At 40.2% G+C, this 16,899-nt stretch overlaps 1 protein-coding gene across 1 annotated transcript in view; it reads right to left on the bottom strand.

Moving 5' to 3' along the window:
• Positions 1 to 16,899, bottom strand: part of LOC124487579 (excitatory amino acid transporter 5-like) — a 69,998-nt gene that overhangs the window by 40,781 nt on the left and 12,318 nt on the right. Inside the window, exons 6-7 of the mRNA XM_047050008.1 lie at positions 10,552 to 10,594; positions 9,176 to 9,383 (exon numbers count right to left, since the gene is read on the bottom strand). Of these exons, the coding sequence (XP_046905964.1) occupies positions 9,176 to 9,383; positions 10,552 to 10,594 (251 nt within the window). The remainder of the gene's footprint in view (positions 1 to 9,175; positions 9,384 to 10,551; positions 10,595 to 16,899) is intronic.

The raw sequence follows: 16,899 nt of genomic DNA, 5'->3' as shown, positions 1-16,899 counted from the left end.
GGTCTTTCTACGAGTCTTTGGATCATTTTTCACGTGACCTGCATAGGCTCTGTAGCTAGAGGAAACGAACGATTCGTTCATTTCCCGACTCGGTCTTTCTATGAGTCTTTGGATCATTTTTCACGTGACCTGCATAGGCTCTGTAGCTAGAGGAAACGAACGATTCGTTCATTTCCCGACTCAGTCTTTCTACGAGTCTTTGGATCATTTTTCATGTGACCTGCATAGGCTCTGTAGCTAGAGGAAACGAACGATTCGTTTATTTCCCGACTCGGTCTTTCTACGAGTCTTTGGATCCTTTTTCACGTGACCCGCCTTGTATTTTTTTGTAGAGGAAACAGTTTCCTTATTCCCTTTCGCGTGGCCGCTGTTTTAGTAAGACGTGAATGATATTCTCTCAAGTCATCATACTGACTGGTTTTGTTATTTTCACTTTACATTTACACTTACAGTTTAGTGCAGTTTAATTGTTTGACGTGATAATTAAATGCTAGTGTGATAATACATGACCAAATCATACAAACTCATGATACATTATTTTAATGCAGGAATTTCTTTTGAAATAGTATCTGCTGGTGCACGTCATGCACTAACCTACATGAGAATATCATACGTGTTTGCAGTGGACGTATAGCCCCACTCCCCCCCCCCCCCCCCGTTGAAATGAACGAATGACTCGAAAAAAGATTCGTTCATTTTACTGAACCAGATTCAAAGAACCGAATCAGTAAAATGAACCGAACTTCCCATCACTAGCCCTCACTGATTTCACAAATGCATTCAGCATCAAGCCTACGGAAACTCCCGAGGAACAAAACACCCATGTCCGTTGTCCCATAGAATGGTCTGCTACAGTAGGCTATCCTCAGGATTTGCAAGTTAGCTAAACCTATACTAGCCTATATCTTAAATAATTTAGCAGACATAACAATGGATTCTGCCACTAAATGAGTGACTTGGCTTTATTTCTGGACATACTATCCACAACCAGGGCTGGACTGGGACAAAAAATCGGCCCTGGCATTTTTGGCCCAGATGGTCCACAGATTTAATTTCTTGCTTAGGCCAATTCCTTTTCTTTTCTTTTAGTTAACATAATATATATCAACATAAATATTATATTGTAAATTTGTAATGTGGTTGGGCACTAAGTTATTTATTTCTGCTACCTGTCAAGTCAAATTGCAGTGTTTTTTGGGGTTTGTTAATTCACTTTATTTTGTAAATAAACTATGCACTGTGTTATTTCTGTAACACAGAAATGCTATTATAAGTCCCTGGTGCTTGAGCTTTTTTTCCTCAAAATATTTTGTATGTTCCAACACTTATAGACCCAGATTATACTGTATATTACGGTGGCCCTGAAGTGCAAATCACACCCCCTAATATGAGTACATCCCCCAAATGAAAATACTCCCCCCCCAATAGGAGTCAACTCCCCCCAAATCGGATGACTTGTTCACCTCCCCCAAATTCAAAAACACGTTCCCCCAAATGGAAAACGACATTACATTAACTCAAAAACACATTACATTAACTCTGAACGGAAAGGGTAGGTACTAGGCCTACACTTTAGCGCTGATTGGATGCAGTAGGCTAACTAACAAGAAATAAGAAATTGATCGACACAAGTACAAAATACAATAGCCTGACAGAGTTACGTGCACCAGGACATTATAGGGTATCGAAGCATGTAGCATAGGCTACGTATGTAAAAGCATAAATTGCATGTAAAACGTAAACATCGATAGCCAAACAACTAGTCCACGTACCTCTGCCATTATCATGAACTTTATTGTTTTGGTTGTAAGGAAAGAGGAAACATTAATGTTTACAATTCAGAGTCATGACACTACTCTTTATTTTAATCAGGGTCATTCCTATGAAATAATCTCAGATATGCTGTTAACGTTTCACAATATAAGTAGCCTATGCGCACGCTAACAACGCAGTTGAAGGAAGCAGGACTTTTCAGAAGAAAAAACTAATAGTCCACTACAGAAGAACGAAATGCCACAATGACAGAGTAACGTGGACCAGGATAGTTGTTTGGCTTTTCGTGTAAAATTGAACTATAAAATTACGAAAATACTACTATGACGCTTTCTAGCATTGCTGCCGCCTTAAAGACTAGGAGGTCTCACGGGCGACCCGCACTCGCTCAAAAAAGACTCACAACGTAAATCAAAAATCCGAGATGGCGGTTCCACTCGAAATCACGTACTCAACAAAGTCCAATGATTGGACATTTTTGGGGTGGTATTTTTCACTCATAATCCAAGCTCCAATGTCTCTATCACGTTGTATCCATGCGTCGTTGCTAACGTGTGTTGACGTGGTGATGTAGCTAGCACAGAGTACCCTTCATCGACTAAAGGCACTTTTCGCCACAAAAACTTTGTAACCTCCTAAACTGTGCAACAGAATGTAAATCCCAATACAAGCAACTCAATCGCTACCAAGATGAAACTTTTGACACCTACGTTGTGTATGTAGTCCAAATATTGACTGAGCCTTAGGGGGGCAAAAATAATAAATAAATATATATGAAAGATAACAATGGTTTGTGCTCGCCCAAGGCAAGCACACCCCAACTACAAAATATTGTAAGTAAATATTTTCATTTGAGTCGTAGCCTACAGAGTGGAGCTCTAGACTCATTGCTACAAAACCAGCTGACCGCTGCCCTCAGAACGTTGGTTCGGTGTTGTATTTCTTTATGGGGGATCTTGGAGTAGGTACGGAAGTGGTGATAAAACTACAAATCCTGTGATAAATGCAATACCTGCCCGCAGAATACGTCAGCGTCTCCTCAGAGAATAGGTGCGTTCGACATGGACTGACTTCATGCAGCGCTGCAGGCGGCTGAATTGAAACAGTGATTTCTGGTTAGACTTTTTGTCCGACTTGAGACGACGCCGAGGCTAGGTCACTGTGACGTCACCATCAAAGTACTGTGAGATCGATTCGAGAACTGCCGGCTGTGTAGCCGAGAGCATTTTCTCAAGAGCAACTGCATGGGTTCTAATGACAACACAGCTATTTCATGATTGGCCAGACTCAGCAATTTAGTCATTTAGCAGACGCTCTTATCCAGAGCTCTTATCCAGAGACTCACACACGACAACTTTGACGCGTATTTTGTAATGATTCTGAGACCTTCAGTTTCGCCAATGCTCAAATCCGGACCAAACTGTTTAATTGAATTAAAAATGTGTTCAAGAAAAGGTTTTATTCCGCCTCTTCACTAACGGAAAGACTATGTTTAATTACAAAGTAAAGTAAGTTAAGAGCGCGTAATCGGCCGTGACTGACGTCAACGCAGCAAAACACGAGAAGCTGAAATGTTCAACTTCACAGAGCCGTTTTTAACTCCTCCCCGACTGCAAGCGGCTACTTTCACCTGTCGTTTCATGCAGCCGGAGTCCATGTAGAACACACCTTTTGCTTAAGTTTGGCTACATGTGGAAAATGGGAAAGTGTACTTTTAACGAGACATGGCTAGATCACAACGATTTCCGCTGTTGGTTACAAGCGGTACCCAGCTCCAGGTACGAGGCGCACTGCAAACTTTGCCCCCAAAAATATTCAGTTAGAGTCACACGACAGAGCGGAGAAACACAAGCTACACACACTCACTCACACACTTTTCTCTCTATATGAAGGCAAGTTTGTTTTGGCCTATTTTCATTTTGGGGGTAAGGTTGGGGGTAATGAATTTCTTCAATTTGATTTTTTTGTTGGTAATGCCTTATGTAGTTCTTAAAGGTCCCATGACATGAAATGTTAACTTTAGGAGGTTATTTAACATTAAAGGTCACATGACATGAAAACTTCACTTTAGGAGGTTATTTAACATTAATATGAGTTCCCCTAGCCTGCCTTTGGTCCCCCATTGGCTAGAATTTTCGATAGGTGTAAACCAAGCCCTGGGTGTTCTTCTCCGCCTTTGAGAAAATGAAGGCAAACGCTGTGTTTGAAAATCTGCTCTGCTCCTTAATTTTATTTTCGCTGGAAATGCGCCAACACAACCTCTCAAACTTTGCATGTCTGCGCCAAACATTTCAGCCACCACTGTTTCCTTAACTTGAGCCAATACAAAGTTGGCCTTGCTGACCGTCTGAAATTAAATTCTGGATCAGTACTCCTCGGTCCAGCAACAAACCTCGGACAAGTAAGCCAACTAATGCTCAACTAATAATCATTTTGTTGCTTACTATATGGTTACCTAGCTTGCTACCCTTAGAATCTGGATGTCAGCTGAGGTACTGTCGCTAATGTAAAGGTAGATAGTATCAAGTATGTGTGTGAATACACATTCTGTAATGCAGTGTTGTACGCTTCATAGTTATGTGGATAACGTTCTGCTGTTGGTGTTATGGAGCGCGCGATATCCGCCTTTCCCCACATTGAAATGACTGTGTGCTTAACATACGTCACATACTCTGTTGCTCTGATTGGTTGTAGATCTATCCAATTGAGCGAAGAGGCATTTGTTTTCCAGGCTCGTTTGAAACACGCCCTGTAGTCAAAGCCCAACGGAGAGTTCTCAGACTCATATTCTGACTAGAATTATGAGTATGACAACGTCAGGCTACCTTTGATCCCCCAGTGGCTAGAAATTTAGATGGGTGTAAACCAGAGCCCACACTTTTACTGTAGCTATCTAGAGAGCACGTTTATCATAACCAGAAGTCGGTTGGTTTATACTGTTCAAATAGTTCTAGTTATTGGTGTTCGTTGGCATACAAAGCTAGTTTTCTTTTATTAGCCTAGTTAGTAGAGCTAGCAACAATGAATAGCAGATTAGGGGGTCCGAAGCAAGTTAGCTGGTTTCTACCACCACATTTCTACCACCACATATCAATTGTTATTAGTAGTAGCTTTAGATCAAATTTATCATAAGATTATAGCTTGTTACATTCTAAATGCAGTTAGAGCTAGACTGTAGGTCTAGTATCTAACGTAAGCAACACTTACTGTAGCTAGCTCTAGCTAGAGAGTATGTGTATCAAAGCCAGGAGATAACTGGATCACTACATACAAAAGGAGTGGAAGAACACTGGACATATTGTACAATAAAATGTTTTATTGAATGCAGTTCTTGCCTTGTATATTCTGTTCTATTTACCAAACTCCTTTCTTGTCTTAAATTGAGCAGTTGCTGGTGATAATGGTTAGATTCAACTTGCATCAAGTACTACAAATATAAGTGTTGTTAATGTGGTAAATTGTAAGTGGGCTGATGAATAAAAAAAGGTTTAACAAGTCACATTTACTTCAACAGTCGTAAGGTTAAACGTTAAGTGGAACAATATAGTCCTCATTTGGCCTCTGTTTGGTATGTACAGTATGGGAGCTAGCATAGCCATTTCTAGCTCTGCTTCACAATATTGCGTTATGTATTATAAGTTAATGTAAGACATGAATGTTAATAAAGTATCAGACATACAAGATACAAGACACCAGTAACCAATTGACATTATGTGTTAATATATCGAAAATGTCCGTGAATCGAGATGGTGCTGCTGTCTGTCCCGCCGAAAACCGTTCAAACAGGGTGACAGTAGTGTTTTTTTTTTACTACAGCGAAGCTACCGGAACCACGTGACACGTGGTTTACTGGCAGTGAGTGTTCACAATGTTGTATTTCACTCCATTCTACACCAAAAACGTTGGGGAGGACTGCCTTTTGTAGATACAACTTTGCTGAAGATAGCCAGACTATCGGATTTCTTTAACCGAGCCTGTTTCATTTGTCATTTTCCAGAGAAAGTGACTTATGTTGGCCAGCTTCATTGAAAACCATTCAAACAGGCTGACAGTGGGGTTTTTTGGAACTACAGCGAGCTACTTGAACCACGTGATCACGTGTTGGCGAGATCAAAGCGTGTCGCTACTCTCTTTTTCTAAGGCTCTGGTGTAAACCAAGCCCTGGGTATTCTTCTCCGCCTTTGAGAAAATGAAAGCTGAAACGCTCGGTTTTGAAAATGTTCCTATTATGACGTCACAATAGGGATGGTTACCTCCCCTTTCTCTGCTTTGCCCGCGCAGAGAATTTGGCCCACCAATGAGAAAATGAGCTACGACCGCAATAATGATTTTTGCTAGAGACATCATGGCTTGCAAAGGACTGAAGCATGGCAGTTAGCCCCGCCTCTTTCTTCCTCATAGCATTTAAAGCTACAGACACTGAAACGGCACGTCCTGAGGAAAGCTCATTGTGGGACTGCTCGTAGTGGCTGTAATTCTGCACCAAGGCTGAATTTTGGGAAATACACTTTAGATACAGTATTAGGGGACCACTAAGGCCTATACAAAAGCATCCAAAAAGAGCATGATCTTTAAATTTCGATCTTTATGGTCTTCAAATGTCTTAAAAAGGTCTTAAATTTGACTTACTAAAACCCGCAGAAACCCTGAGATGCTGTCTTATCCAGTGAGAGGTCCGATGACGTTAAGATCAGGTGACTGGATTGTGGTGACGGATTTGAAACGGAAAGTCCTGGAACAGACCCGAGGTAGATGGGGTTGTTCCTGGCTAGTTTCAGATGTGATAATCAAGGAGATAGCATGGAACACGTGAGTCATTGCAAAGCATGCATTTTGTTTCATAGCAGCAAACAAAGGAAACGTGTTCTGCGTCAAATCAAGGAAAACTCAGAGCTGTGCCTATAGTACAGTTCTTTGAGGTTGCCTTTTTTTTTATCAACTAAGCTACATTACCTATGGGAAGATTACAAAAACACCATGCACACACAAGCATGGCATCCGCACTTTGTGGACTTTGTGATATTAGAGGAACAATGGGAATTGTCTTGGGAATGGTGTTCCGTTTTCAATGTTGAAAACCTTTTGAACAATTCTAAATGGTGCTATGACTACGGATGTAATGATTTAACTGTTTCATTGGTAACAATGCAAATGTTAAATAGATTCAGAAGTGAAGTTTTAAACTTATTCTCTGGAATAAAGCTTTGGTACAAACACTCCTATTATGTATGTTCTGCCAGTTACGTAAAGATGTTCCAGTTGATTTTGTTATGTTCCAGGGCAGAAGTTTGAATGTTTTGAGATCAGTGATACGACTGTCTGAAAAGCTGATAACAAAACTGTTTCATTTATGTGACTTGATTAAGTATTATTTGGGAGTTGCATTAAAGCTTAGTGTTTTGTTTTTGAGAAACCTGTTTGTACTACTGAGAATTGACATACATTTTGCAAAGAGAAGGAAATTGTGAACATGTCATGAAATTTCAGGATGTGTGCCAAAGTAATGTGTTTTATCATGCAGAGGTTGTAAAGTGTTAGCAGCAGGGGGAGAGTGAGCTTATTTTACTGTCTTCTATCTATAAAATGGAGATCATTTTGACCAGTTTGACATTTAGAAACATGAAGTCTGGGGTGACTTAAGGGTTGACAGATTTTTGGGGTGGTTAAATGGAGTTTATGACTCCCTGACCTGGAGAGGACGTGCAAAAATGAGAGGTCTTATCACTTGACTTGGAGAAAAACACAATCAGGGCCTGTTTCAACTATCACTGTATTGTCTAGGAGAATCTGACTGACATTTACTGAATGGTTGATTGTTTTAGTGCTGACCATGTTGACAACAAGTATGCATGTTCTTATATCCTGATCATTTCTGAATTGTTTCCTTTGTTACAATCTTTGTTTAAATTTTATTTGTTTGGTGAAGGAGATCTGAGATGATGTCCAGGTCTGCCCGTGAATGCATCAGATGTCAAATGACCACTCTGCTGAGTGATGACGGGTTTATCCCAATACCATGGATTCCCAGTACCATGGATTTTCCCGTTGTGTCCAGTGCATTTACACCACTCGACTATAATGCTGTCTGGTCTTATTGATAATAAAAAATAAAAATAAATGATTAATGATTTAGATTTTATGTAGTTTTGATTTTATTGACTTTTATTGACGGTTTCATTTAAAAGGTTAGCTAGCACAACATGCTAGCAGACAAACTTTGTACCACCATGCAGTGCGCCGCCAGATACATTTTAATGCAGGTGCTGAGGGGATGCTAGATCATTGACAGGGGGAGCTGCAATTATATATATATATATAATATAAATACTATCAGGGCCGGAGTGGGACCCATTTTTAGCCCGGCAGTGTAATGGCCAAAACCAGCCCATCCCCACCAGGGGCCCAGCCATTCGTTGAACATTCGGTGCTTAACCCGAACCTAGGACCTGGTCAAGGTTTTGATGTGAACTGAAATCGGAACTTAAATGCAAGAGCACATTGCGCGCAAGCAAGATTTTTTGCATTAATTTCAGTGCAAAATAGTTTTTTGAGCTTTATCTAGCCTAATGTAAACACTACGTTGGACTCATATTGAAATTACGACCCACATTTTTACCTGAAAGATTCAGGGCTTTTCAGAAAACGTATTTTTCCCACCCTTGCAGGAACCTATGAAGTGACAGCTAGATCTTTCTTTTTTTTACCTGGCTTTTTCAGTTCCCCCTGGCATCTTTTTTACCATTAGTTTCATTATTTTCGAATCAGCTTAATCTTGGAAACTCCCTCCACAACAATAAATGATGGATTAGGGTTGTCTCCATGAAAACAACCTTGGTACACGCACTTGTGTGCATGCGTGACAACTGAAAATGGCACTTTTTAATGCACGGTCTGATCATGAGCTTTTAAAATGTAAAACCTAGTGTAGCCTACTAGCTTACTTATCGGTCAAACAGTAGCTTAACAAACTTAACACATATCATTTTATTCGATGTGTGAAAAAACAAAGAGAAAGCAGGCGATCTGTTGGCCCAATTTATGAGCGGGCAGAGCGGCCCACCGGGAACTCTCCCGATGGCCACTCCGGGCCTGAATACTATTACTAAATAAGCAATATTTTAGGGGGTGCTATTGGGGTGCTTTGGTCTTTCTTGGGGGTACTGAAGCACCTGCTAGCCCCTCCCTAGCGCCGCCCATGCCACCATGTGGCCTTTTTCTCCTTGTGGGCCGGCCGCAAGTAATAAAGCTTTCTTAACTTCTTCATCGACTGACTGGAATACTTGGTAAAGATTAATATTTCTGACACCTGTCTATAAGTAACTTTATTTGGATTGGTTTTAAAGAGAGAAAAGGAGAACAAAAACACAAATACAGACTTATAATAAAATACAGCTGGCTTTACCCATTGTGGCAGAAAAGATGACAATGCCTAATACATTCATCTGTTGGCTGCTGCCAGGGCTGGTCTTGTAGTGGATCTCTGGGGGAGGGGTGAGCTCCAGGTAAACTGTATGGCCGTTGGGGTCATTCTCGTCCGGAACGATGTAAACAAAATTGGGCTGGATTGTTTTTGTCTGGACTTTCAATATAGGGACCAAGTCGGTTTTGTACTGGTGTATAAAAACCAAAGAAAAGAGGAAAATGAAGTTGAGTTAACAAAACATAAGGTTAATAATACAAACAGTCAGCACTGCTGATCATGCTACATGTATTTGTGCTTTGGAGCAGTGGACAATTATTTGTGACATGGTCCAATGAAAAGGGGCTCTTGTCGGCATTCCGTATTGTCTGCTAGAAGTTTTTTTTTTTTACAGCTTTCATTTTCTTGCATATTACTAAAGTTACGAGTGTTGAATAAGCCACTCAATCTGACAAACAACATGTTTAGGCTGACTAAATACTCTTGCACTAAATATTCTTGTTTACCTAAGCTTCCAGTTGAGTTGGAAGTTGAGTTCACAGTGTAGCCGGGTTTTTCCTAGGCTACTTATGCTAGCACTGTGGTACTAGCTGTAATGTTTCGTATGTAGGCTATGTTTGTCTGTACAAAGTATGATCCCATCCACCCTCCTAATCAAGTAGTGAATCGGCAGATTTGGTCTCTAGTCAAGTACCTTTAAATATGTTTCACTAGTTGTGTCAACTTTCGAGCAGGCCTTCTGTGTGTTCGGCCTACATTTTTGTCATACGTTTGTTTTAGTTTACATCCACGGACTAAATAGAATGAATAGCTTAATCTCGGGCATTGCGCACAGGATACATTTTTCTTTGTTTGACCTGGTAAACCGTGAATACAGTTTTCAGGCTGTTTTCAGAAAATGCCATTTGCACCAACAAGTTAACACATAACTTGAAACATAATCGGGCCAGGTACAGTGCAATGTAGTCAGTGCAAAAATACTGCGTGTTAAAACACACATCTAGGATAAATCAAGAAAGCAGGATCCTGGAATTTGATTGAGTTCAAATATTGTTTTATTTTTATTTTCTTCACGGCAATGAAATAACCGGCGCTCAACGCTTCTCATGATTAACACAAAACAATCACACCTCTCTTAAAGCGTGAAAAGGTCTAAAATATTTGAAGCCGAATATCTGGCCTAGAGCTTTCCTGGTTTAGCAACATTCAGATACGAGTATCTTTTTTAACTTTTTTCAACAATCTGCATTTACACAATCTGTAAAAAACTGAGAAATGAGTTGGCCGACAACCACCCCTTTTCACCAGAGCATGTCACATGTACAGTGTACATTGATATTGGCAGCTATTTTACTCACTTGTTGAAATGTGGCCTCAATAAGATTGGAGGGTACCATGTTCCTAAGAACAAAAACAACACACACATACATGACATCTTATTATACAGACTTACTACTTAGCACCAATTTCTTCAGCTTCTAGATGTTTAAAAGCACGCCTTTTGTCCTCAGAACAGGCTTAATCCGCCAGAGAATGGATTTTACAAGTTGTCGAAACCATTCCTCAGGGATGCTGGTCAGTCTCATCCCATAGAGGCTCAATTGGACTGAGATTGTTTGCTGAATTCACTGTAATTTGTGGGACCATTCTTTAACAACCCTAGACTTGTGGCATAATCCTGCTGAAAAACAGACATTAGCAAGTGGATACACTGTTGCTATGAAGGGAACGCGTTATATTGTCAGTTATGTTCAGATATTTTGTGGCATTTAATTGTGGCTCGACTTATCAAGGAGCCCAATGTGTGCCATTAAAACTCAACCCCAACATCATACCACCAGCTTGCAATCGTAACATGCAGCATGATAGATGCATGTACTTGTGTGCTTTTCTCTAAATCCCTACAGCATGAAACAGCAGGAATCACATTTCATCAGACCAGGCTCATGGACCATCCTTGATACACATGGGACACTGTTGAGCGTGAAAACCCAGCAGCTTTGGACACACTCACAAACACACCAGGCACCTACCACCATACCTTGTTTAAAAGCCTTAACATTTTTTGTTGCCCATTTTTCCTCTGTAGCATGAAAAATACACAATCCATGTAATTATTTATCAAGGCTCAAAAGTCTTCTTTCACCTGACCTCCCTTTCATCTACATGTACTTATTTTGATTAGGTTACATCGTTAAAGGATCAGAATCAGACCAGAAGGCATCTGAATTGTTCAACCTAAATGTTTACATAATACATAAAAAATGTACCTCATATCATGGGATGTTGGGTAAATCACTCTTGAAATTCGCCACCACAGAATAGGATAGTCTCCTCACAAATATAGTCAGGTGTATGAGAGGTTATGAATGAGGAGAGGAAATTAGAAAATATAATGGAATAGATGCCAGGTGATCTTTCACCCTTCAGTCAATCAAAAATGTAAACAATAAAAGACAGGAAGATCCAGCAGTTGTTTGACACTATGCACTGAATTGCCTCTGTCCACAGGGATTTTCTCCCTTCTTGTCATCAGTTTCACTTGGCACTCATCTAATCCCATGCCAGAGGTTAATTGGATGATGATGGCAGACTTGCTTGGGAGGGCCTTCTAAAAGAGGAATTCACTTTTTAGACAGGCACAAGCAAAATGTCCTCCTAATGTGTGCCGGATTGGGATCTTCTGTAGAGACTATTGTATCACCACAGTGGATGGTGGAGCTAATCTGTAAATCATCCCATCGTGGACAACTAAAAATACTCTAATCTCCCCTGTGATTTAATTGGATTATGTGTGTGTGTATGTATGTGTATTTGTGTGTGTATGTGAGTTAGTGCGTGTGTAAAATAGTTCAGAGTAAGAAAAATGCAGAAGCAGTCTCTAATACAAAGGCAAGTATCTAGCCCATTTTGCCCACGCCATCTAGCTACAATGCTGATTACTGAATTACTTACAAATACACAGAAGCATTTCGCAATATGCCATTATGACATAATATAATTTTACTGCTAAGAAATAAACATACTAAATAAAAAACAAAAACTCCTCACATTTACATTCCGATTGTTCATTTAGTAGATGCGTTTATCCAAAATGACATACAAATAGTGATTATAGTAGTAGAATATAAAGGAGCAATCACGGACTGGAAGTGCACAGTTATAGCCATATTGCTATGGTTATGGACATGGGGGGTATTCGTCGTAGCTCGCTAAGCGGTTTAGCGAGCTAATTTTCAGGCTAAGATAAAAAACGCCCCTCTTTCTGGTTCGTGGAAGCAACTTTCGATAAATCACCATAGTAACATATCAATTAGCACTAACCTGCTCCAGAGCAGGCTAACGTTAAGTGTAGCTGTATAAGCTTGCCACACCCCTGGAAAATAATTGGCAGCTCCCTTTTTGAGTGACTTTTACTGTGCTTCAGATTCTCTGCATAGCCTTGAGGTTTTTTTGCGTCAGGTAAATGTTTATACAGTATAGGCGATGCAGAAAAAATTGGCAAAGCCGCAGCATGCGTTGCTGTAGGAAAAGTGTAGGATATTGGCGCTTAAATAGCTGAGGAATCAATTCATCATATTCCCTGGCCATGGTCAATGAAATCAAAGAGGGATTTACACATAGGACTACATGCATATACACATTTATAGTACATGATATAAGCGCTTTAGGCCTACATATATCCTCATAAGTGTCTATGAATTCGTATCAATTAGATAGCTTTGGCCTTGTTTTTAAACTTATTCTGAAAGAGCTCTAGTTGATATCATTATTTTCGCTAGCAAGATCTCATTCGATGATTAATTTCCAGTGAGCCTACTGCCAGCAGGCACATTTAAAGAAATGTGATCTGATTGATTGAGGTAGGGCCTAATAAGGCACTATGAGCCTATAGGCTACATTTGACCAAAATACGTATTTAGTTTATCGGCAATTTTTTTGCCAAGCTGTCTTGCTCTGGCAGCAGTGGCGGTGTTTGACTTAGCCATGATAATATGCTTATTGTCTTCGTAGAGACTCATTATAATAGTTTGCTCAGATGGCGAGAATATCACCACTCTCTCTTTCGTCTTTTCCGCCATCATACCGTTGAAAATCATGGTTTTGGTGATCAACCTTTTCTGCCTTTTGAAGTAGGACGTGCTCGTGCACTTGCCCTGATAAGTTTAGCCTGATTGAAATTAAACACATGATTTGGATGCGGATCAGCCGCCGACGAACCGATATTTGCGGTTCTCAGTTAGCTCGCTAATGTTAACGGGCTAAAGGGACAATTGATTAACTTACCTTCAACCCTTACGACGAAAGGGCCCATGGAATGGTCTGTATTTTACAAGACACTGTACCATAACATCAGTGGCGGTTGGTGACTCCAAGAATTGGGGAGGATAGGGGGAAAATCGACCCACTGGGTCATGTTATTTTACACTAGTTTGCTATTTATCTCTACTTTCTTATGTTCAAGGTATGTTCTTATGTTCAAATGTTTCAAATAATCTAACTTGCAACCTAATGCAAATTTACTATACGACTACGGTAAGGTAATGCACCCGAAGTTTATCCCGATCTTCCATTAGGAACATAAGCCTTTTACAATACAAAGGATTTATATTGTAGTGAGGTCAGCCAGACCACACACGGTAAAAACAGTACTGTTAAATTTCCAGTGTTAAGTAGCTTAGAGTTCACCAGTGTTAATGTCTGAGTTGATAAAAATGCTTGCAACACTGGTGGTGTTAAAATATGCCACAAGGGGCGCTGTGGAGCAGAGTTCCATTTACTAGAGTTGATTGAAAATGCTACTAACACTCTTAAAAATGTTGTTTGCGAACGTCACACACAAACGGTCAAAACCAGCTCATTGCCCAGTCTGCGCTGAGAGGACTGGAGAAAGCCCATGGGTGAGTGAATTCATTTTGGAAAATATATCAGCAAACTAGTGTTATATCGACATTAAGATTATGTAATTTATCAATTAATTATTTTGTCAAAGGAAAGGAAAAATTCCGAACCAATTCAAGTTATAGGTCATTGTAAAAACGAATTGCTAACAGCTAGAGCTAACAGTCAGGGTAGCTAGCCTAGAGCTTGACACCATTTTGTTTCATGTGATTTAGTTACAAGAGCATGTATCGAAGTTAAATCACAAGCTATTTTAATGCAAGGGCAGTACATATCTAGCCTGACGTTGTCATACTCATAATTCTAGTCAGAATATGAGTCTGAGAACTCTCCGTTGGGCTTTCACTACAGGGCGTGTTTCAAACGAGCCTGGAAAACAAATGCCTCTTCGCTCAATTGGATAGATCTACAACCAATCAGAGCAACAGAGTATGTGACGTATGTTAAGCACCGCATAGTTGTTGTCAACAGAACTAAACTACAAGCAGACTTGAAGTATGCTTGAAGAATGAATACAAACGATTTTTGCCGGTGTTGTAAAATTAATTTAAGGGTAGGGAGAGTACTTGTTCACACGGTCAACCTTTTTGAGCGAAACAATAAAGGGCAATGCATATACGAAGTTCTCCGTTTAGGATTACAACTCCATCGGGGCCAGCTGATAAATTAAACTTTTACCGAATCCCGTAGGAAGGACGGCAAAAACTTATTTTCCATCGACAAATGCCTTGATTGCGTCTCTCTGTTCCTCTTTCAAAATTAATGCGCTGTCGATGTCTTCTAAAACAGACTCGATGGCAGAATCACAACATCCCAGATCTCCAGCGGTAGCCATGTTTGTTCAAAACGAATTCAACTTAAGCGCTCTTTTGTGACGTGGGTGATTACGTTACTGTTGATCATCTGTCCATCATCGTATAAAGCCCGCCCTGGCAATTTCATTGGTTCGCCCAGATTCTGGTTTTCTGTAGTTGGTCCCCAATACGAGACCCTCCAGACCCAATTTCCCGAACAAATTTCTTTTGGGCGGGGAGAAGTTGGGCTGGCAGCCAGGCTAGTACATATCATTCAATGAAACTGAATAGTGGGTGAGTAATTTTGGTGAAATAACATGGTAGACCTAGCCTACTTAAATGTACTGTATAAGTTCAGTAGCCTATTGAGTTAGGCTAGGTCTAGTTAGCTATCTAGGTTAAGCTGGCTACGGTAGCTAGGTAGCATGAGAAGCTAAGAATGGCGCGCTTAGTTGCTAGTCGAAACGTTTTTCTTGAACCAATTTTTAGTTTGATATTTACTTGAAACATTTGATAATATTTAGAAGAGCTCCTGCACAGATACTGTGTCGCTGTCGAGCCACTCAAGTGGTCAAGATAGAACACCTTGTCGCCCAGAACATCCTCACAAGAGACCCAGGACATCAGATGAATCAGCATCTGAGGCAAAAGAGGTAACCTGTACTTTTTTCTAATAAGCTTACATACATTTATACAGATGGACATTCTGTATGTGTTAGACACACTAAATGTACTTAAAACATAACATTTTAATTGTTGTTTTTGAAGATGGTCCTTGCTGTCCTCAAGCAGAAAGCAGGGGGAGATGTTATCCTCACAGAGTACAACGATAAAACCTCCCTGTCAAGTGAAACTAGACGACTTCTTGTCAACATACTTGTTGGACACATGGTTGAAATGCATGGGTACGTTTTTTTTTTTTTTTTTACAGGAACCAATGAGGCTCTAAAGTAAAATTCCTCAACTTATAAAACGGATTAATGTAAAACATAATCTTAAAAATTAACAGAGTTGGACATAATTTGGTAAACCACGAATCTTAAGGAATGTTTTAAATTGATTTAAGGAACTGGTATGTGTGGCAAATATGACTGGATATGTCTAACGTCACTGTGTCCAATCCCGACCGGTTTTTAGCTAACATTCTGATAAAATGCCACTTCAAATATTGATAAAAATGATTATATCATGTTTTCAGCTGATTTACTGATTTCACGTTAAGCTTTAAAGGGGCAATTGACTGCAAAACCGATTTTACCTTGTCATTGTTGAAAAACGACAGTTCGGAGGGTAAACTGAACATACCGTGAATATCAAAGTCTATTGACACCTCTTTCCTATTCAAATCTCAAAAAGAAAAAATGTGGCTGTAAAACGCTAGCTTTTCAACAAAGCCACCGGTCCTACGTAGGACCGGTGATCGCCCTCTTATTGGCTCTGGTCTGTATCTTTGTCACGCCCCAGAATTTACATCCAGACCAGCCAGAGGTAGCGTCTATCTCCGATACTAGTTTAGCTGCGCGCTGCTCTGTGTAGGCTACTTATAAGGAATTACAAAGAAGAACGTTTTGAATTATAACAAGGATATTGATTATGGACCACGGTCGTAAATGCTGTGTTCCAGGCTGTACAGGGAAGGCTAACACTTACAGTCTTCCCAAGGAGCCAAACATTCAACAGGCATGGCTGCTGTTGTCTATGAGAAGATCCAGGCGAAGTTCGACACTCAATCATTCATTTGCTCTGAACATTTCACCCAAGACAGTTTTGACAACCTTGGACAATTTCAAGCAGGATATGCTAGGAAGCTGAACCTGGAAAGAGGTGCTGTTCCAACCGTATGCTCATTGCAACCGCAAGCTATAAGGACAGTAAGATGTTGTGCTAACAGTTATTAGCAATGCTAACGTTTCCTGTATATAGCATACCAGGTAGAATGCTAAATACGTTTCTACACACATCAAATGACTCTAGCTAGACTAGCTGTAGTCGGCATTAGAAGGGAAGCTT

The sequence above is a fragment of the Hypomesus transpacificus genome, chromosome 26, assembly GCF_021917145.1.
Source record: "Hypomesus transpacificus isolate Combined female chromosome 26, fHypTra1, whole genome shotgun sequence".
NCBI lineage: Eukaryota > Metazoa > Chordata > Actinopteri > Osmeriformes > Osmeridae > Hypomesus > Hypomesus transpacificus.
This window is presented reverse-complemented; position numbering and strand designations above follow the sequence as displayed.